The 21,577-nt window shown below is 42.9% G+C and overlaps 3 protein-coding genes and 1 non-coding gene across 4 annotated transcripts; all 4 read left to right on the forward strand.

Moving 5' to 3' along the window:
* Positions 1–2,303: 2,303 nt before the first annotated feature.
* On the forward strand, positions 2,304–2,375 carry Trnaw-cca (transfer RNA tryptophan (anticodon CCA)). Its single transcript has one exon. It is a non-coding gene; the product is annotated as a tRNA-Trp (tRNA).
* A 2,811-nt stretch (positions 2,376–5,186) lies between these two features.
* Positions 5,187–6,719, forward strand: LOC128711123 (cytochrome P450 6d3-like). Its single transcript, XM_053805988.1, has 2 exons — positions 5,187–6,504; positions 6,562–6,719. The coding sequence occupies exons 1-2, from the start codon at positions 5,187–5,189 to the stop codon at positions 6,717–6,719; spliced, it is 1,476 nt and encodes a 491-aa protein (XP_053661963.1).
* Positions 6,720–7,969: 1,250 nt separating this feature from the next.
* LOC128715917 (cytochrome P450 6d3-like) lies at positions 7,970–9,656 on the forward strand. The gene is given in 3 exon segments (XM_053810839.1): positions 7,970–8,068; positions 8,071–9,415; positions 9,496–9,656. Coding segments are annotated over 3 exon segments (1,605 nt in total).
* Positions 9,657–20,598: 10,942 nt separating this feature from the next.
* LOC128715924 (uncharacterized) lies at positions 20,599–21,223 on the forward strand. Its single transcript, XM_053810845.1, has 3 exons — positions 20,599–20,655; positions 20,746–20,922; positions 21,032–21,223. The coding sequence occupies exons 1-3, from the start codon at positions 20,599–20,601 to the stop codon at positions 21,221–21,223; spliced, it is 426 nt and encodes a 141-aa protein (XP_053666820.1).
* Positions 21,224–21,577: the final 354 nt, after the last annotated feature.

Below are 21,577 nucleotides of genomic sequence, written 5' to 3' on the forward strand. Positions count from 1 at the left end.
ATCATCATCATCGATCAATGTGTTTTAGTTCCAACGTCCGGTGCTGTTCGGTGGTGGCACATGGTGTGGTGCGGTAGCAACGGAAAAACAAAGGTATCCTTCCGGTCGGAAGTGCTCAGTCGTCACGTTCGTTTCAATATTTGAATCATTTTTTTTTTCCACCATCCACTTCCACCACTTGGACGGGATCGGAAATCAACGATCCCTGTCCGTAAGGGACAGAGAAAGGAAATGGTTTCACAATGAGTTCTTGTCCGTTTCATTATTTTTTTTTTTTCGTGTGGCCGTTTGCTTTTGTGTGCTATTTTACTCCATTTCACAAAACAGTGTTTACACAAGCACCGTTTACAAACAGGAAATCATCTCGACCTGCTACGGTATCGGCTTTCTGCACGCTGTGGATCCGTTTGGAGTTTCATAAATCTCGGCACCTCGTCACACTTACCTCCGGTTCTCAGGGTGGCCGCCATGTTTGCTGATTATCCCTTACGTTTCCGGTGGATGCGGCGTTCCAGTAGGATTTTCGGGGTCGCAGTACCGTTCCCACCCACCGTTCGGACCGTTTGATTGGGCAGCAAAACCTTTTCTTTTATCCCGTTAAGCGTTTCCTCTGCTCTGAAATGAAATTCTCGCTGGTTCGTTGCGCGTTCGTATCCTTTAGTGAGGAAAAAGAGAAGAGAAACAAAACATTACCGGAGAGTATTATTAACAGTCGGCCGTTCGGAACAAAACAATCACGGGAAGTGTGAAAGATCAACATAAAGCTGGGCAGCCGTCCTACCAATTGGTGAGTTGATTTAGCGTTTGATTTTCTACCTACCAATACGCCGATCGATCATTTCCCTAAATTGAGCACTCGCTCAATCTCGGATCGCCCTTCCCAATGATTTACCGGATGTTTTGGCCCCAACCTGACCCGAAATCCGAACGAGAACTGACACCGTAGAGGTTTTTTTTGCTGTTGTTGTTGTGAGTGGGAAGTTTATGAGCACTAAATTCTGTGCCCTGCTCTAAGATGTAAGCATTACATCACATTACGCTAAACCACCAGGCCTGGCTCCGTTCCAGCACGTTTCCAAAACCATACCAATAAAGCAGTGAATTGCCGTGATTCCGAGCTTGGTTTTTTTTTGTTTCTCCTTCCGGGATAGCGGACGTATTTTCCGAGGCATTTGTGGGGTGATTTGATGGTCATCGTTTACTAAAGCTTAAGAAGAGGCGCAAAAAACCGGCCAAGACGATTGCGAACCGATCCTCAACAAAATCACTGTCCATTTGAAAGGAAATCATGTGCCATCCTTCGATAATAGCGCTCGGTAAAGATGTACGGCGCTTTATGGGTCATTGATTTGGTTGGCAAAGTAGTTTTGCTGATTTTCTGTACTTTATTACAACTAATGGTATGTTTTACTGTCCAAGAAAAGGAACGAGGAATGAGACGCGTACTCAATATAAAAACCTACAATAGCAATCATGTTGATGTCTTTAAAATTGGGATTTACTATGCCATTTAAAGGACGTTTCTCTAGACAGCTAGATGCGTTAGATTAAGCAACAACAAAATCCCGGAAAGCTTTAAATCTGACCATTATGTTAATCTGGAAAAATTATAGCCATTCGTTTGTTTGTATTGAAAAAACGAGCAGCTTTTAAAGATTTCAGATGAGTGAACCGGGCATGAAAAGCAGTGCAAACACCACAAACATCTGCCGTCCAACGGCAAACAAACAGCAACCCGGGCAAGTACAATGACTAATGTGGGCTGTGCTAGTACGATAAACGCGAAAGGGATGCTTTAAAAATTGTACAAACAGAACGAAAGAAAGTACACAGCACCAGAAGGAAAGAGTCCCCGGCAGGTTGGTACTAAAGGGGTACTAAAAAGCTTATAATTAATGGTATCTCACTAGCAGTGACACATTTTGTTCGTTCCTTACTCCTTCCAGAGCCAAAAAACTGTGTCATTTTGCAGTCAAGAAGTAGAAAATCTATTGCGAAATGGTACGACGCGCGCAAAATGGTGCACGAATTAGGTGTGCAGACCAGCGGATGCAATTATTCTTTTCCAACAGTATTTGCTCATGGTTGAAGAAGGTACATGGTAAGGATTGTGATTGTGAAATTAAATCGTGTTATTTATTTTCTAGATTTTAAGAGTTACGGTGTAGTAATAGTATTCCGATGGATTTATGACCCTCTCATGCCATGTGCGTGTATTTGCGCTATGATCATTGCAATCAAGCATTGTTGATAAATAAGTAGCGCTGATGCTGATACGATATTAGCTCCGCTCCCGCAACCAAGACTCCGTGGCGCAACGGTAGCGCGTCTGACTCCAGATCAGAAGGTTGCGTGTTCAAATCACGTCGGGGTCAATTAGAGATTGCTTTTTTTTCTTCCTTTCTTTAGTATTCTCTTCATTTATTCTCGAGCACACATCATTGTTCTTTTGTTTTGATACAACCAATTTTGCCGGATTGCTCTTCAACGGTGCTAATCTTAATCAAATCAGTGAAAGCGTGTGAAACCGCACCACAGTGAGAGTGAGAGTGAGAGAGACACAAACAAAACAGAAACATCTCCCCCTTTTGCTCCGATTACTTGCCTTCCTATCGGTTTGGCTGTCGACACATACGAAACAGACTACAAAAACAAAGCCTGACACGAAGTTTAATTAAATTATCAACGAACATATAAATAACCTGCTCGCGTTCGAACACGGCCAGCACGCACACGCGAGCAACAAATCGAGAGAGGCGCATCGGCGGTATAAAGATAAGCACAAACCACGCGCTGTGTTTGTGTGTCCCATATCGGCCGTTTACGCACGCCGTGACCACCGGCAAAGTTGCCACCAGTAGGGACGGTTTGCACGAAACGTTCAAAAGAATCACAGTGCGTGACCAAAGTTGTCGACACTTGTGCTAGTTGAATGGAGTGTTATTTGTGGTACACAGTTTGTTATATCACATTTCAGCATGATTTAACATCCCTTCAATCAGATATGTTGTCCGTCCTGTATTAATTTTGAATAAAATTTTAAAACCTTAAAACTATTCCCACCACTGTAACTGGCGGCGGTGAATGAGAGAAGATGTTTGTTTAGCCCCACTGACCCTCCATATAACTGCTTTGTTTAAATTGTTGCCTGTAGGGGGCCGTTTGGACACTTTCAAACGTCACTCTCCCCCGTTCAATCAGCCACAGGCCAGTGAGCTTGCCTTATCGTACTCCCAATCATCAACCCTTAAGCGCCTCGTCTGTTAGCACCCTCAGTGACGTCAGCGGAGCTTTATCACCTACAATATTTTAGGAGTTTCGAGTGCAGAATAACGGCTCACACCTAAATGCCTGTTGCCAATGATAAACGACCCTGGCGGCATCTGTGGGAAATCGACACTAAATTGCAGCAGTTGATGAGTCGCCTCATCGCTGCGACACTGGGTGTGTGCTTTAAGGTGATAAATATACGTTCATATGGTTGATTTGCCATTTGTTTTCAGTTCCAAATTTGCAATGTCTTTTGTCAGCAGCTTAAACTTCTCGGAAGGGTAGTGTAATTCTTTGAAATCGATATGAACCCAGTTTCCACCACCGTCAAGTGGAGGTTAATTTTCATATTTGATCTAATAAGTTCTGTTCCTGAGAACTCCGCTTTTGTTGTCGTTTCTTTGACTCGCACTACCAAATCCTTTCGTTGGTACCAGATAATTCCCCATAGCAGTATAATATCACAACTTTGAACACGACTAAGGCGATTAACGGCTTTCCAATGGCGTCACAATTCCACTGAAAGTCATCCCACACGCAAACAGTTCAAAATTTGAAGTTTGTTAGTGAGAAACCTCGTCTTTACTACCGCATGCTTGAGGTAAGCTCGAGCTCGAATAACAATCTAGTGAGCAGTGATTTGTAAAACAGTGTGTGATAGGTCTAAATTTTAATGGATAAGACGGCGAATGGCAATGAAATGGTTATATTTCACTGACGCTTGAATACCGCAAAACAGTTGTTACTGTTTTTGTTGTAATTATCAATAATTACCGCAGCAATTAGCCTTCACTTTAAGAGTGCAGAGACCTCGTAAACTTTGTAATTATAAAGTGTTATAAACTAGTTCAACATCTTCTGTCAAACAGCCTGTCGAAGCTTCGGGTTCGATGCCTTTGAAAATTTTATTTCGGTTTGCTCTACTTCCCAATACCCGAGGAATTACAAGCCACAAAAGTGTCTGAATATTGACATAAACCTAAACAAATAAACAAGGCATTATGTCTCAAGTGAATGTGGTTCAAACTGGACCACGGTATTACCTCTTGTCTTTTCATCACCCTTGTTCAATGTTAGTGTTTCGATTAATAAACAAAACCTGGCCTGATCTAGCAACACCATTTCCAAGGAGCTAATTTTGAGACGATTACAAGGTCACAACATTGTTTTCTAAATGTCCCTCACGAACAGAAGAAAATCACAACAACAGCGCGTGCTATACTGTAAAGTTGTATTAATTTAATTTAATTATTGTCAAGCCCTTCAAGTCATAAGTCTTATATAATTACATCTGTGTGTTTTAGTACGGCAGAATGCTTTGGTAAATGTTGTCCCATTTAACACCTTTGACGTATGTTTTGCATTTTAGCATGTGTACTTGCACACCCTCTTTGATTCTAAGCAAAAGCTACATTCATACACACATACAAAGAGTTTCTAACGGCCGAGAGCCGCAGGTATTACGTCTAGCAGAAGGGCTAACCGTAACGGCTTGTAAATGTAAATAGCTACCATCTAGACACAAATCAAATATAATAACAATGACAATCGAAATTTCACGACCACGTTCGTCTCGCATGTGATCATGCGATTGCGCTCGTTGAACGCCCGGTCCTGATAATAACACAGAAGGATAGGGTCTGTCGTCACGAAACCCTTACCGACGATACTGTTCTGCCCTCTTGACAGTGAAAGAGTTCGCGGTTGGCTACACATTGCATGTAAACCGGTCCATACCGGGATAGGTAGCGACGATGCTGGTGAGTTTTTAAATATTTACACGCCACCGATTTGTATAACTTTCCGCTAGCACGGTTTGCGGTATAAAAGGAAAGGCAGATAGTTTTCTTCAGTTTGTTCCGTTTGAGAACTGCTAGCAGTTCCTTGATAATTCCACAATCAATTTTACTTTCAATATGATCCTTTACACTGTCGGATTGCTTGCAGTGATTGTGCTTCTTGCACTCAAGTACGTCTACTCTTACTGGGATCGACATGGCATTCCGAACCTAAGGCCGGAAATTCCTTACGGCAATCTACGAATTCTGGCAGAAAAGAAGGAATCGTTCAACATTGCTGTTAACAACCTGTACGCTCGTTCGACGGACCGACTCGTTGGAGTGTATCTGTTCTTCCGGCCGGCTCTTCTCATCCGAGACGCACACCTGGCCAAACGTATCATGGTCAACGATTTTCAACATTTCCACGATCGCGGTGTCTACTGCAACGAACACAGCGACCCCATGTCGGCCAATCTGTTCGCCCTGCCAGGGCAAAGGTGGAAAAACTTGAGAGGAAAACTCACGCCAACCTTCACGTCCGGGCAGCTGCGAAACATGCTTCCCACGTTTCTGGATGTGGGCCAAAAGTTGCAGCGATATCTCGAGGATCTGGCCATCGACAATCAGATTGTGAATATGCGCGACATTGTGTCGCGTTACGTGCTTGATGTGGTCGCGTCCGTGTTTTTCGGTTTTGAATCCAACTGTCTGCACGATCCCGACGATCCGTTCCGTGTAGCGCTTCGGGATTTCAACAATCCAGAAAGCTTCCTCAACAACATCCGATCGACCGGAGTGTTTCTGTGTCCGGGATTGCTCAAGTTTACCGGCATCAGCTCACTAGCGCCTTCGATGAAGAAGTTCACGACGGAAGTGATCAGTTCGCATCTGCATCAGCGGGAAACGGGTCAGGTTACGAGGCGCGATTTCATCCAGATGCTAACCGATCTCCGTCGCAAAGCGGGAAACAATGGGGAGGAATCGCTCACCGATGCACAGTGTGCGGCAAATGTGTTTCTGTTTTATGCCGCTGGTGCAGACACCTCAACTGGGACAATTTCCTTTGCGCTACACGAGCTAACGCACAACCCGGAAGCGATGGAAAAACTTCGGCGTGAGGTAGATGGTATGATGGAGCGATGCAATGGTGAAATCACGTACGACAACATTAACCAGCTGAAGTACCTCGATATGTGCATTAAAGAAACGCTACGAATATATCCTGCACTTGCTGTACTCAACCGAGAGTGCACGATCGACTATCCTGTCCCCGATAGTGATATCGTTATTCGCAAAGGAACTCAAGTGATCATTCCCTTGCTTGGGATAAGTATGAATGAGAAATACTTCCCCAATCCGGAACTCTTTACCCCCGAGCGGTTCGATGAGGCCACGAAGAACTACGATCCGGACGCGTACTATCCGTTTGGTGTTGGACCACGCAACTGCATCGGTGGGTAGAAGGTTTTTTTTTGTGATATGTTCATATTTAACAAGGTCACCGTTGCAGGTTTACGACAAGGCCTTCTGCTGTCCAAGATAGCGCTCGTACTGCTGCTGTCCAGATTCAACTTTTCTGCCATCATACCACGAAAGCTTAGCTTTGAACCGGTTGCTGTCACACTGGCACCGAAAGGAGGACTTCCGATGAAGATTGAAAGGCGATAGTAACAAAATAAACAAACTGTGATATTCAAGATAATTGATGACCGTTTAAAGATGTCATACGTCGAACTAGGTCTTTTGGCCACAAAGCGATTGACCGTTGAGCGATCGCTTAAAATAAATAGTCTTCCATAACAAAACACCCATACGATCTACTCTGTTGAATAATCAATACTCAACAGCAGATTTGTATACAGTATTTCACTTATAATTTGCTCCTATGCGTAGACTACTTATGAATTATTAATAAAACCTCGTACTCCCACAGCAAGATCATAACAATTGATCCACATATGACGCCACACATGCCTTGAGAAGTCGACCTATCCTACATGCTGGAGATGTGCTTCATTTTTGTTGCCTACAGAGGTCTAGGTCTTGCCATTTTTGGCTTTCTTTGACTATGATTATCCGTATCCGGATAGTCAAGCTGGGATATTGGACCGGTTCTGTCGTGTGGAGACCGGCGCCGCTACCGATACTCCACCAGGCACTTCATGTTAAGCCTGAGAATTATGGTTTCAATTAAAAACAAAAAAGAGCACCTTCCGAAACACCCTTTTTGGCCATTTTGGCATTATCAAACCCTTGTTAAACACAATGAGAATTGAGCCACAAGTTAAATACTTAATGATTTTCCAAAAACGAGCCAATGGGCTTCATTATTTCCTTCACAAAATAGTCCGGTTTCTTAACAGCCTTCATAGATTTGTGTGTTTCCACAGCACTTAAGCAACCGAAAAAAAAACAAACTATTCATCAGGAGGACAAAAACTTAAGATTAATAAAGCGTAGAAGATCGCGGTGAGCCTCGCTAAAAAACTCGCCTTCAATACATACCAAAATAAGACAAACCCCTTGCGCTTCAAAAGACACCTGTTATCTTATTTTCTGGTTATAGCAAATGTATAACCTAAACGTCAATAAAACAGTTAATAATTAATAGAAGAATAGTAAAAAATCAACGACTAAAATGTAACGACGCGCTGTTAACCTGTGTCCACCATTAAATCTATTTCACAATGTTTACAAACATACATCCAGACCATTCTGAGCGCTTGTTTGAATCTTCCAGAGTACGCGTACATATAGCCACGTGCATCACGCAATAACCATCACGGACACATGCAAGCATTTGTTGATCGCAGTCACACTACCAAAAAGATTCAACCCGCGCTTGAAGCTCGCGAATGCACGCACACCTCTCACGGGGACCAGCAGCAGCAGATGCTATAAAAGACACTCGGTAAGCTATGCACACGGTTAATGTGTTTTGTGGCCTTGTTCGAGGTGATACATCGGTGCGTCTTGGTCACCATCAGTGTAACAGTGCTTCGTTCCGCAACTCGTCATAACCGGCCGCGCCCCGTGCAGTGACGCAATGTTTATTTACACGCTTGCACTTGTCCCGATCGCCATCTTCCTACTTCTGCGGTACATTTATTCGCACTGGGAACGGTATGGACTGCCACATTTGAAGCCGGAGATTCCATATGGCAACCTGCGGACGGTTGTGGAAAAGAAGGAATCGTTTGGTGTCGCCATCAACAATCTGTACCACCGGTCGTCCGACCGTCTGCTAGGTGTGTACCTGTTCTTCCGTCCGGCCATCCTAGTGCGCGATCCGTACCTAGCGAAACGCATCATGGTCAACGATTTCCAGCATTTCCACGATCGTGGCGTCTACTGCAATGAGAAGAGTGACCCATTCTCGGCCAATCTGTTCGCCCTGTCCGGTGAGCGGTGGAAGAGCTTGCGTGCGAAGCTAACGCCAACGTTCACGTCCGGGCAACTGCGCAATATGTTACCCACCCTGCTGGCCGTCGGTGGTAAGCTGCTCGACCGGATGAACACGCTGGCGGACGAAAAATCGGTCGTGGATATGCGTGACATTGCGCAACGGTACGTGCTCGACACGATCGCTTCCGTGTTCTTTGGCTTCGAAGCGAACTGTATCCATGACTCGGAGGATCCGTTCATGAAGACACTGCTGCAGGTAAACAATCGGCGCGGCTTTGTCGACAACATCCGCACGTCCGGTGTGTTTATCTGTCCGGGGTTGCTTAAGCTCACCGGACTTACGTCGCTGCCTACCGAGTTGATTAATTTCGTCATGGAGATAATTACGCGTCAGATCGATCATCGCGAGAAGAATCAGATCAGCCGCAAAGACTTTGTCCAGCTGTTGATCGATTTGCGCCGTAACGCGGGAAGCGTTGGGGAGCAAGCCCTATCCATCGAACAGTGTGCGGCCAATGTGTTTCTTTTCTACATTGCCGGATCAGAGACGTCTACTTTGACGATTTCGTACACGCTGCACGAACTCACTCACAACCCGGAAGCGATGGCAAAGCTGCAGCAAGAAATTGACGAAATGATGGAACGGTACAATGGTGAAATCACGTACGAAAACATCAACGAGATGAAGTATATCGACTATTGTATAAAGGAAACGCTTCGAAAGTATCCGGGCCTACCGATACTGAACCGCGAGTGTACGATCGAATATGCGGTGCCGGACAGTGACATTGTCATTCGCAAAGGGACGCAGGTTGTCATTCCTTTGCATAGCATCGCTATGAATGAGAAGTACTTCCCGAATCCGGAACTCTATTCGCCGGAGCGGTTCGACGATGCCACGAAAAATTACGACCCCGATGCTTACTATCCGTTCGGGACTGGACCACGCAACTGTATTGGTAAGTGTTAAAGAACTTTCATATTACACTACTTGCCATAATCCTCTAATGCCCTTTTCTCTACTGATCAATTTCTGCAGGTCTTCGGCAGGGTGTTCTGGTGGCTAAAATTGGTCTAGTATTATTGCTGTCCAAGTACAAATTCCGATCCACAATTCCAGCCAAGGTGAAGTTTGCGGCCATCAATGTGGGTCTTACTCCGGTGGCTGGTTTACCCATGCGGATAGAGCACAGGAAGTAAGCCACGGGGCTATTCACTGTGATGTAACGTATGCATTTAGAATGGACAAAATTCAACGATTTTTTATACGAATTCTCTGCCACCCATACAAAAACCCTGCATTGTTTCGTAGTACCCTAACCCTACCCTAACAAGTATCCCAAAATTTGACAAATTTATCAGATATTATGTAATGGCCACTACAAAAGTAGTGAGGCAACTGCTAACGAACAACTACTTTGTTCAAACTTACGTCAAAATGCTGAAGTTTTACTAGGTAAAACTTTTCTTATTCAAGCGCTATTCGCAGGTCGATTAGCCTTCTTTTATTTCTTCTCCTATCTGAAGAAAAGCTCATGTGCCACATAGCACAGAATTCAGCAGAAACTAATGATAAAGATCGAATGCAAAGTGATCTCTGTGTTCTTCTTGCAAGTTGAAGCTAGAAGTGATCGACCAAACAGTTGGAAAGTACCTGAACAAAAGGGATTTTTTTATGCAAATCTGAATTAGAGAATGAAATTCAATAACTTTGAGACCATCACATCTTGGCACTTGATATAGGCATAGGATTCAATTGGAATGGTATAAAAATTATCTTTTTTAGTTTTTAAGCGTACGAAGAAAAACAATTATAACACGGATAGTATTTGGCGCATTATGCGTTATTGAAGAGTTTTAATGATAACTAAAATGAGAATATTTAGATGAAGCATGGAGGACTAGATGAAAAATGTGAAATACTCCCAAAATTTAGTTGCTGGTATAAGTAGCATGAATAAATTGAAGCTTATTGGGTATATCTAGCACGGTAAGACGTTTTGTTCCGCAAAGGAAAATCATTTTAATCAAACTTTCAAATAAACCATTTTTGCTGATAATGCAAATAGTCTATTTTCGTTTCTAATTGGTGTGTGTTTTTTGTTTTCTTTACATATGAATCTTTCATTTACTCCCTGTCGAAAGGTTCTCCAATAACAGTACCAGACTGATAACACCCTTATCTTACTCTTATTGGCCAGATTTAACAAGTACGTGGGAACATGACACTGCGAAAACAAGAAAATGAAATAACAGAAAAATCGTCGTAAAAAACGCACTGTCACTGCTGGAGAAGTTTCTTTTAGTCATTGACGTTGGAGGTGTGTTGGTGCCAGGAATAGTAATTGAAGACGCCGATAAGTTATCAGCGGAGTGAGTGTTGACATGACTGAGGATAGCACTTATCAGTCCAAACAAGGTTTGGAACAAAGGGGACGCTTTGGATTTCATTTTGGATAGCTATTGTTCGGTATGCGATTTGGGCCAGTTGTAAGAGATAACACTGCCTGGAACTCAAATTTAATTTTATTCACATCTCATTTATTTATAAATATATTGCATGATTGCTTAATTTGCATTTTTAAACCGCTTTCATGTTTTGTTTGAACTGCCCTTCATTGACAGCCCACAAGCATGCTCAAACCACAATCTAACCAAAATACCAGCAGAGCCCGCAAGACATTTTTCTCCCAATCTGGGACATCTCGTACCACCAGAAACCTTTACTTAAGCAAACATATCCCAATGCCCTGCCCAGTGCCGAAAGGTAGGTAGCCTGCGCACCAGCAAACATCACATCCCTTTTGACCGGATTTATGTGTGCTTTGATGGGTGGGATGACAGGTCAGACAAAATCTGTTTTCCGACCTGCCGAAAGTGTCCCGTCAATCAAAGTGGGCCTCGCTAAACGTGGGCCCCTCCGAAACCCACCGAAACGTGTCGGTTCAATCACTGTTGGGCTGATTTTTACGTAGGTACAAACAGAGCAAATGAGATTCGGTTTCAAATGGTAAACTTTTCGGGCTTTGATAAAGGTTTTACTCTGGCCTAGTTGGCTGTTCGTTTGGAATGGAGAAAATATCGTTTTATTGCCCTTTTTTCATATTTGAAGCAATTTTATAGCTTTTCACTTGCTTGCTATCGACGGTATCTTATCAAATTTTTTAGCTTTTCGATTGAAGCTTGGTCGGGGGTAAACACTGAACGGTAGTTGAATATCTAAATTGCGTATGGAGAAGGTGAAACATAAGATGAATAGTCATGAAGCTCATAAAAATTCATTTCACCGCAAAGGTTGATGATTGAGATTTTTACAAACAGCGTTTAGGATTTCTTCATTTGAGGACATTTTAGCTCACATGGCTAGACATACGGTTGTTTCGGAGTGAATGAAAAAGCTTATATGAATAAACGATTTATGCTAAGATTATATATTTTCAACCCAGAAGCAAGTGGAATGAATCAAAAGCTCAGCGTGTGTTAGTATTTATGCTCCGTTTGACAAGAGACTTTAAAAACTTTGTATTGTTCGTTATTGCGTCCCATTATTGAATTTGTAGTCTATAGCTAGTATAGTCTGGTGTCCTCAACTACGAGGAAGCTAAGATAGAATAGAGAAAACTCAAAATAAGTTAACAGAAAATTTACTGCAAAGTGTGTATTCCTTCTCAAAATCATAACTGGGACGATTGACACCTCGTCTATTCCTAACGCCATCAACATCTTAGCTCCAGGTTGAACATTAAGGGCCAGAAAACTCCTACGACCAGGCTAGATCTAAAAAATATTGCAGTAGAAACCAAATTTCGCAAATGGATGGTTTCTTATAGCGCGATAGGTTTTGAAGTTGATTTTTATATGACGGTTAACCAACTGAGAAATTGTTTATGAATTTGGATTTTTTTTTTTATTTTTGTATCTTTTCAACCGGTAACTAAACAAATAATAGCAATAAACAATAAACATAACGAATGGGGTTCATAAAACACTCAGTCACATCAATACATCAATTTCATAACAGCCTTAAAGGTATGCAATCCGAGTGACAAATTGCTTAAAGTTTTACAATTTCGTGATCATTTTGGAAAATATATTTATGATTTCTGACGAGAGAAACATGGTTCCATCACCCCTTTTACAAAAAATAGCCCTAAAACTTCAATTTTTGCATGGAGTTTTTTCCTCATTTTTTCCCCCTTCACCTAATCACCCCCGAGAGGAAGGTTAAATTTCCTGCTGCGAAACACTGCCCCAGGTTTACAGCGCTCATCGTTACCGGTCGTACGTTACGTTACCGGCCAACCTGCCATGTTAAGCTTCCTAATATGGCTTTTCCGTTTTCATCGATCATTTCCGGCCGTTTCGTGACCAAACAGGAAAGAAGACCAACCGAAGGTAAAAGAAACACTCTCAAATACACGCACACAACGGAGGGCAATCAAAAACTCCGCACTTAACCGACAACCTGCGCGATAGAACTTCCGCCATTGGTTGTGATTGGATGGAAATCGAACTGGAAAGCTTTTTCCTTACTGCCCTACCGAAAAGCACCATCATAGAAGAGGGCAGAGACAAAGCGTGTGGAAAAGAAAGCGGAAGCGTTCGGCGTTATCGGCCTATAAATTTTAAATGAGCTCAAATTTCCTCCTCTAAATCATCGTCCTTGTGCATCGGATTCATCCGCGAACGCTGGAAGCACTCCGGGCGGGAGCATTTTTATTTGCCCACTTTTTGTACATACTCCAACCGGCTTTTCCTTTCGGCGTGTAAAGTGAGTTGAGTTTAATAAAAATTACGTCGCACTGATGAAGACCGCCAACGGGAGCGAAAGAGACCAGACCAAGCCAAAGTTCAAAGTATTCGCCACGACTTTTGTGGCTTCACTTTAACTTCCTTTTATTTCCTGCCGGTGCGTTAAACATGCGGAATCCGTCCGTAAAGCAGTAAACGCCAATGAGCTGATGAATGCGACAGGCAAACAGAAGCGGAAAGCAAAGTGAAGAATAAAATATAATTTAATTTCACGCAGCAACACGACAAAACCGTTTGCACGGAAGACATCGGTGTAATATTAAATGCAGATGTACAACTGTTATTGAGCCGTCAGCCATAATGCTGAAATTTTCGACAACAACAGCAGCAAAAAAAAATCCAACCAAGAAGCGAAATCTAAACGAAGCATAAGAAAATGAAATATTTTCCTCCTTAGCGTAACAAGTCAAGCAAACCGCCCATGGGCTGCATGTTTGGCATTTTTCCCCACCACACAACTTCAGCATCGGTTGTTTCGGGGGCAGCTACTTTTTTCGTTTGTTCGCTCCTTCGCCAGGTTTCGTAAGAAGCAACCGGTACGTGGGTGAAATGATGGATTGATGCAGTAAAAGGTAACGGAAAATTGTTTAACGAGTTTCGCGCTCACTGTGCGGAATGTCTTTCCACCGAGCTTAGAACATCGCTCCAGTGCATATTGTGCCGGGGGCACACAACTGGCTGAATGTTCGCGCTGTAGTGATATAAGCCACAACCGAAGGATACGCTTTTCACCCGAAGCACGCTAATTATGGTGCCGGGAAAATGCTTCCGACTTCATTAGCATGAGCTCTTTTGCGTTTCTGGATGGCAAGGGAGTAGCAGTCCACGAACGGGCGGATGCAGTAGATTGACGTTGCTTCGATGTTGTTATTTGCCGACCGTGCACATCATTGTGTCAACCGTCGGGAAGCCATGTGTGTGTATACGTGGGGAAGTTACATCGAGATGCATCCTCCCGTCCTAATCACTCCCAAAGGACAACGGAAATGGGTCGCCCGATACCAAGCAATGTCGTGTTACTTCCAGGCGGGATACTAGTCGTCCCTTTAGGCACTGGGCGTTCATAAAACATAATTTACTTGACGAACGCTCCCAATTCTTCTTGCGTGAAACATTGGCGAAGGTAAATTACTGCGCTTCCGCACTCTGGGAATTGAAAGGAGCACAAATTGGGTAAAAATGTACAGCAACACTCTGTGATTGTGCGGAATACTTAACCTTTTTTTTCAATAAAAACTGAATCATTTACGGAATAATTCTTATTCATTTCGCCCGATTATATCCTTAACGGGGTGCCCAAAAACATTCTTATCGTCCCTCTAGCATACGGAGAGAGTTAAATCGACGCTTTTGTAGTCCATTTCTAAATCAATTCATACAGTTTTTCCAACTAAACAGTTTTTTTCGGTGCCCGAAGCGAGGCCTTCGAGGCGAGGCGAGGCTACTCCGCCCACCGTTAGATCCGCCACTGAATGTAGCTACTTTTGTATAGCAGTCTCTAATGTAGCGGGCCGTGGGCGACTGGCGACTTGGTGGTGTATTGGTAGCGGTGCCGGTCTTCAAACGACGGGACTGGTCCAAAATCCCATCCAGGCCAATCCCTCGTACGAAGGGATGACTATCTGGCAACGGGTAAATAAAGTCAAAGAAATTGGCAGCCCTAGACCCCTAGCTTTCATACATCGACTAACCTCATTTCGGTTGAGTAGTTACGTGATGAGACTGTCTTCAGACAACCCAGAAGAAAATGTTTAAATCATGTACAAATACATAACAATTAACAAATTGATATTACTGTAAATAAAATGATTAAACATAATGTCAAACACTTTGTACACTGAGGAAATGGAAGGATTTTGCTTAGGTTTAGGTTTAATAGTTCTATTTAAAGAATTATTGAGATTTATTAGTTGCAAGTGTAACATACTTAAAGAAAACCGTCAAATGAACTAAATAATAAAACGTTACTTATCTAGAGTTCATAGAAACTGTTTTTTGGGGATTGCTTTATGAAGACCAACCGAGTGCCGAATTATTTTTAATTATTTTATTGATTTATTGATTTTAATAAAGTTTTTTACTTCCTTTTTACATACTTAGAAACCTTTCCCTTTTCCATGGCATTGAATGAAACTATATTTATGGAATCCAAGTTTAACTAAATTTTGTCCAAACACCCTTACGAGAAAAGCCCGTTGTTTGTGTTTTATTGCAAAATTGTAACGTCCCGATGAGTTTTGCCAGTGTCCTAGGAAAGTTTCCTCCGCAGCCCGAACTGAAGCGCACCAAACCAAACGAATTATGTCGTATGGAACTTTCCTTTCCCTTTTCGCCATCTCCCTTTATTTAGCTCAACTCAAGGAAGAAACCCTCCTTGCCCTTTTGGCGGTGGCAGGAGGTGAATAAAATGTTCGACAACGATAGACAAAGATCGGTGCTGGCGTTGCAAACCACACCGCAGATAGAACCATCCATTCGCGGGCTTTTGGGGAATGAGGGGGGGTTTGAAAAATTAATCATTAGCAAAAACCTTCGCATCGTCAGCATGGCAACGGAACCACCAACGTTCACCGAGAACTTGCTAGGCAACTTTTCATAATCACTAGCCCACGGGAGCGGGAGCTGTTTTCAGGGGCGGTATGAACAGATTCTTCACCGCCCGTCCCACCGGGTACGGTCGTCGGATGACAAATTTGGTAGCCGTATTGCCCGGCAGCAGACAGTGCGGATGCCTAATCCCTTATGATTGAGTGCCTATAGTTGCACGATTTCTCGATGAATATGTTTTTCGCCCTGGGCTATGATTACTGCCTGGCAGCTTAACGGGGCTTTTGTCGTGCCTCGACGATGAAAGCATGCAGTTGTGGCAAGATGAAACATTTTCCGAAGGGAAGAGAAATGTGAACGTATTTTTTTAATAAACAGCAATGAAGATATGAAGCGAAAGACGAACCTATATTCCTGCACATGGCTCTTTGATGGAATTGTAGGTATCAGGAACAATAGTTTCTTTTATTGTTTTTGATCGACGCTTTATTTTAAGTTTAACAGCTAAATATTTACTAATAGGTTATTATGGCCATTGTGGCTCCATCATTAGTCGATATGTTTCCCTCGTCTATTCCATCAGGAGTATCGGTACATTTTATTATATTATTGTAAATTTTGTAATGTAATCTTACGAAATAATTTCTCAAGCATCTTTAGATTAGAATTGACTAAAAAACTTATTTACAGCCAAAAATACCACATTTCAACTCATCTGAGTTTAAATTAAATTGATGAGATAATGCAAACATAACAGTATCCGGCATGGGATGGAAAACAACAGAAACAGATTTAAAACCTATTCTCCTGGCGCCAGTTAAACCAAAGGCTTCTCGCTTTCCGCTTCACCAAGGCGAACGCAAACAACGATAAAGCTTCTTCCCATTAAAAAAGTTGGCGTATTGCCATCAATTTTTATTGTCACTCCTACCATTTCCATCCCAAGTCCCAAGGCTAAACCCTTGGATGGACTTCTCCATCGGGAAAGTCGAGTCGTCCCGCTCGGCCCCCGGTCAGCTTGTCCCAGAGGTGAACGATCGCGTATAACGGTCGACGTACTGGCAAATGATAAACCCTCTACGGTCGGATGCAGTCTGCGCAACGACACAAGACACACCACGTTTACGGCACCGGTTTCGTTTGCCTCTGCCGGTCAAAGAATAACAATCATCATGAAGGACCGTTTATTATTCACATCCCTTGCCTGCAAGCCTCGGACAGCGCTGAGCTAAAAGTTCATTGTAGTACAGGTGGTACGTGAAGGTAGCCCCGAGCGATTGGAAAGCAAATTATGAATTCAAAATGTCGGCTACCGGTCGGGCACGCATGTGAACAGGCCCGAGAACGGTAGCTTAAAGCCGCTCCAAGCATGATGCTCGCGGTGATTCTTGCGTAACGATGATTCCGTTGGAAAACAATTCAGCATGCAAAATGGCAGCGTACTGAATGGTTTTCCTTGCAAGTGGGAGCCTTTGTTTGAAGCGGAAAAACCGTTTCCTGCTGTTGAAAGCAAGCGCACCAGCAGGTAAGACACTGGCTATCATTCACCATTCGTTGGGCTTAAAAGATTGATGCTCATGTACCACCGTATGCCGGCAGTAAACTAATGAACAACTCCTTTATCAAGCAAAAAAAAAAGGCCTTGAGGAGAATGATTAAAGAATCCCCTTAAATTTCTACCCACTACCATTTGGCAATGAGGGTGATGAAGTAGGCAATAAAATGATTGCCCCGGCAAAAACCATTCCTGTTAAAAACGCTTAAATTTCCATTTAAAGGTACGGCGTAACAAGCGTTTACAAGTGGAAAACTCGCATTCGCATTTCAAATTTGTTCAGCGTCTAAGCATCGTGAATTGTGTTTTATTCAATCCAACAAAATGGCGCTGGTTCAAAGCTAATCAACAGCTCATTAATTTTCCCTTCCCAATCCATGTTCCACACCGTTCCGAGGAATGAATTTCCCTGCACCTCAGAATCAGGGGCGACCAATGCTTGCGACCGGCGCCGATTTTCCAACGGCGGCGGAAACTTTTCTCATTCGCTTCGATCGACTAAAATGGAAGTTCTGCAAGGTTTCGTGCCTTTTTTACTTTGCTGTTGATTTTTGTTTAATAATTATCACGACACGCGTTAGCCGAAACGGTGTAATGCGGACAAGAGTTTTATGAAAATTTATGCTAAAAATTTCCACCAATAAATCTTGAGCCCAGTAACTGCGGATCATTTCGGACGATCGAAGCTTCTGGTTGAAGTTTATTCATTGTTCTGTCGTTTTTTTTTCGTCTTGATTTTCATCTAACAATTTGAACAGTTTTGATTTAGGTACGCTTTTAAAATCATGCTGGCGAAAATGTGCTTTTCTTGCGGTGCTACCGTTAAAATTTACAAGAAACAACCTCCATCCACGCTGGTCTGTTGACCCACGGTTCCACAAAACCTGTACCGGCACCGTTTACTTTGCATCAATCTGTGAAATGTTTCACGCTCTTTTGCCTTCCCCAAAAAAAACCCACCATTGTAGCCTATGTTTGTAGCGAAACAGAAGTTAATTTGAAGTTTATATTTGATTTATACCACCTGCTGCACATCGGCGCTCAATGGTGTGAAAAAAGGAACCGAACGTTCCATAATTCATAGCACTGTTTGACGGGTTCGGGTTTGATGGAGTACCGAACGTGTGGGTTTATGATCGTGAAATTTTTCACACCATTCACTTACCACGGAAAACGCGTGCATACTAAATTTATTCATACACCTTCCGGCGAGGAAAGCGAAGGGTATTCGATTTGTTTTAGCTTGAGTGATTTGTATGAAGTAGGATCGCTTGTGTGTGTGTGATTTTTTATTTTTGTTTACTGCTCTATCATTTACGAAGGGTTGGGCAAAGTAGTATAGGAGCAGATTCTCTTGTACAACTGATTATAGAAGTCTTTAGAGCCTCATAGAATAACCTCGGTTCTATGAACTGTAAATAAAATGTCAGAAAATGTTGAATAAAACCTTCGCCAACTTGGATTAAAAACTGTACATGACTATTTTAAGACATACTTAGATGAGTCCCATACTATTTGATGGACATAAGGTACCAAGATGCGTCCAAGATGCGAAGTTTTGATAGTAATTTCTAGAATCAGCTTATTCTGAGGCATCTTCGCATGCCTTATCACCAACATGACTAGACATTCCTACAGAATTTAGTGTTGGAAGTAGTTTGAAGCAAATGGAGCAAATGAATCTTTTGATTTCTTTGGATCTATATAAGTCTTGTTGGACATTTAAATTTCCTGGCTATAAACTTAATGTTTGCATGAATCTGGTTTATTTAAAATACATATGAATTTGTGTCACCAGGAAAACAGCGGTATTGAGGAACAGAGAGGAAAATAGAGCTATAAATAAGATCTCTCTCTGCACCTCCCCCATTAAATTAATTGGCATTTAAACATGTCTATAAGTATGCATAATTGACAAAATATGCATGTGTCTAAGGGATTTTCGCAAAAGAATTACTTATATTCAGTAAAATTAATCGACTGTCATCACACCTTCTCAGAACTTGGTTGCGAATGTGGAGCTTCCCGACAATGGACCCGGAACCCCCATAAACAACCTGTGCCATTTCAGATTTTTAAAGCACCATCCCATAACCCCATCACGTAACGCACATTAAATTCCAATTCGAACTGCTTTTACAATGAATCGTCCACGGGTACCCCCTGTGCAACATTTGCCCATCACATCTCACTCAATCGCCCACAGGTATTGTGTTGGTTTGCTGTGCCGGAATCAAACAAATATAAACATGCCCGCATTCGTACACAAATACGAACGCATCCAAGCCAAAAGTTCCATAATCCATAAAGCGACCGTTTTCCCAAGCGGTGGTACTCAACCCGTTGCCATGGTTGACCCTTTTTGTCGATTGTTTCTTTCGGGCGGTGGAAGCTCGAATAGTGAGCGCAAAGCACGTCCGATGTTCTCGCACTGGTCTCGTCGCTCCTTAACCCACCGTAGCCGTAGTGGTTCGAAGGACCAAATTATTCCTGATTTACAAGGCCTGCCCTGGGATGAAACTCCGAATGCGCTGTGGCACGTAGCGACAATAAAGTACAAATTTATTCATGATTCGTTTGAATCTGAAAGGGCATTAAGATCCGGTTACGGGGTTGTCCCGTACCGACCATCCTCCTGCTCGTTATTTGTTTTCAGCTAGGAAGCCCTGGGAAAAATGAAACACTTCCGAATCCGTTGGCAAGGTGCCGAGTCTAGGTAAGCACCGGGCACCGACGGATGCACCCGGTCACCTCGGGGACATTTTCGGGGAAGGTATGTGCCCCAAAACTAGCATCGAACAAGACACAGTACAACTGATTATAGAAGTTGTAATTTTATTTACATGTACCCGAACCGTACAACAGTGCCGGAGGCATCACCCGAGGCAATCAGTTTGCAACTACACTGACATCCCAGATCGGGGTTGTATTTTCCATCCCCGGTACTCGTTGTTATGCATTGCCATGCATTCATCAAAGTCAGCCAAGATTTACTCAACCGGTCGAGCTTCCAGCGGGCAAGGTGCAACAACAATGTGCCACGCTGATTGTGCAAACAGAGGAGTTTCTGTTTGAATTTAATTTTACTTCCATCATATGCAAAACGGGTCGAAGACGGGCTTGTCTAAACAACGATCAGCACCGGTACGTTACGAGCAAGATTTACGACGAGAGTATAAATATGAAAAGCACACTGCAGATGCTTCAGTTCTCCAGATTATTATTAAGATGCAACTAAGACTGGTCTTCTCGCTGATTGCCCTGGGAGTCGTCTGTCTACTACAGGTCAGTAGCTCAATCCCTCTTACCCTGTATGAGTGAACTTGGAAAATGCATCCTTCATGCACTCGGTTTGGGTTTACATCGTCCCCCTAGACAACACCCACCGAAGCAGCCACGGATCATGTGAAGCAGCTGATGAAATTATTCCGTGATTTGGACTTTGACTGGTCGAAGAAACCTTTCTACCTACATCGAGCGAAGTACGGCGTGCAGAACCAGCTGCGAAATCCACTCTGCACGAAAGCAAATTCTTTCCCAAAACAAGCCAAGGTACGTAACAGGGCGACATGTTTCAAATTTGTCAAGTGCATGCTTGAAAGTGATCAAAATATTATTATTTTTTGCATCCTTCTTCCGTTCCTTTCTGCATCCACACAAGCTTTCCGACGAGTGCTTGAAGCAAATGGTCGCTAAGGTAAATGATCTTGAGGGGACCTTCTATGCCGAGTTCAGCTACAACTGCCACGAGCATGAGCAATATTCGATGGAGTGTCTGGAAGCGGCCGAACCGGAATATTTGAAGGGGTTGGACGAACTTGCTACCGCAACGGAGAAATGTCTGCTGCAATAGTTAACGCATTGCTGGGGAAGGAAAGGGAATTGTTGCTTCAATAAATCACTTAACGATACACGAGTGGCCAATATTCAATATTCTGGAATGATGTATTCTTGGAAGGCGGATTGAACATGGCATTCAATTAAGTGTCACTTTTCGACGCAAATTAAGCCGGATGAAAGATTGTCAAATTGTGATTTGCAATCGTAAAATCGTTTATGTAGTAATAAAGTTTGAACATTTTAGAAACCACTCCAATGTTTTAGAAGCAGAAGCAGGCATTTGCAATACATAATAAATCAAACGCCTAAAGGTATGCAACTGGTGCTACAAAACATATTATGATAGGCTTTTCAATCATATTTATGG

Source organism: Anopheles marshallii, chromosome 3 (assembly GCF_943734725.1).
Source record: "Anopheles marshallii chromosome 3, idAnoMarsDA_429_01, whole genome shotgun sequence".
NCBI classification, from domain to species: Eukaryota; Metazoa; Arthropoda; class Insecta; order Diptera; family Culicidae; genus Anopheles; species Anopheles marshallii.

Coding starts and splice junctions, on each gene's coding strand:
- LOC128711123 (XM_053805988.1), top strand. CDS start 5,187: ATGATCCTTTACACTGTCGGATTGCTTGCAGTGATTGTGCTTCTTGCA. Junction 6,505..6,561: donor TGGACCACGCAACTGCATCG/GTGGGTAGAAGG, acceptor TCACCGTTGCAG/GTTTACGACAAGGCCTTCTG.
- LOC128715924 (XM_053810845.1), top strand. CDS start 20,599: ATGCAACTAAGACTGGTCTTCTCGCTGATTGCCCTGGGAGTCGTCTGT. Junction 20,656..20,745: donor GAGTCGTCTGTCTACTACAG/GTCAGTAGCTCA, acceptor TCGTCCCCCTAG/ACAACACCCACCGAAGCAGC. Junction 20,923..21,031: donor CTTTCCCAAAACAAGCCAAG/GTACGTAACAGG, acceptor CATCCACACAAG/CTTTCCGACGAGTGCTTGAA.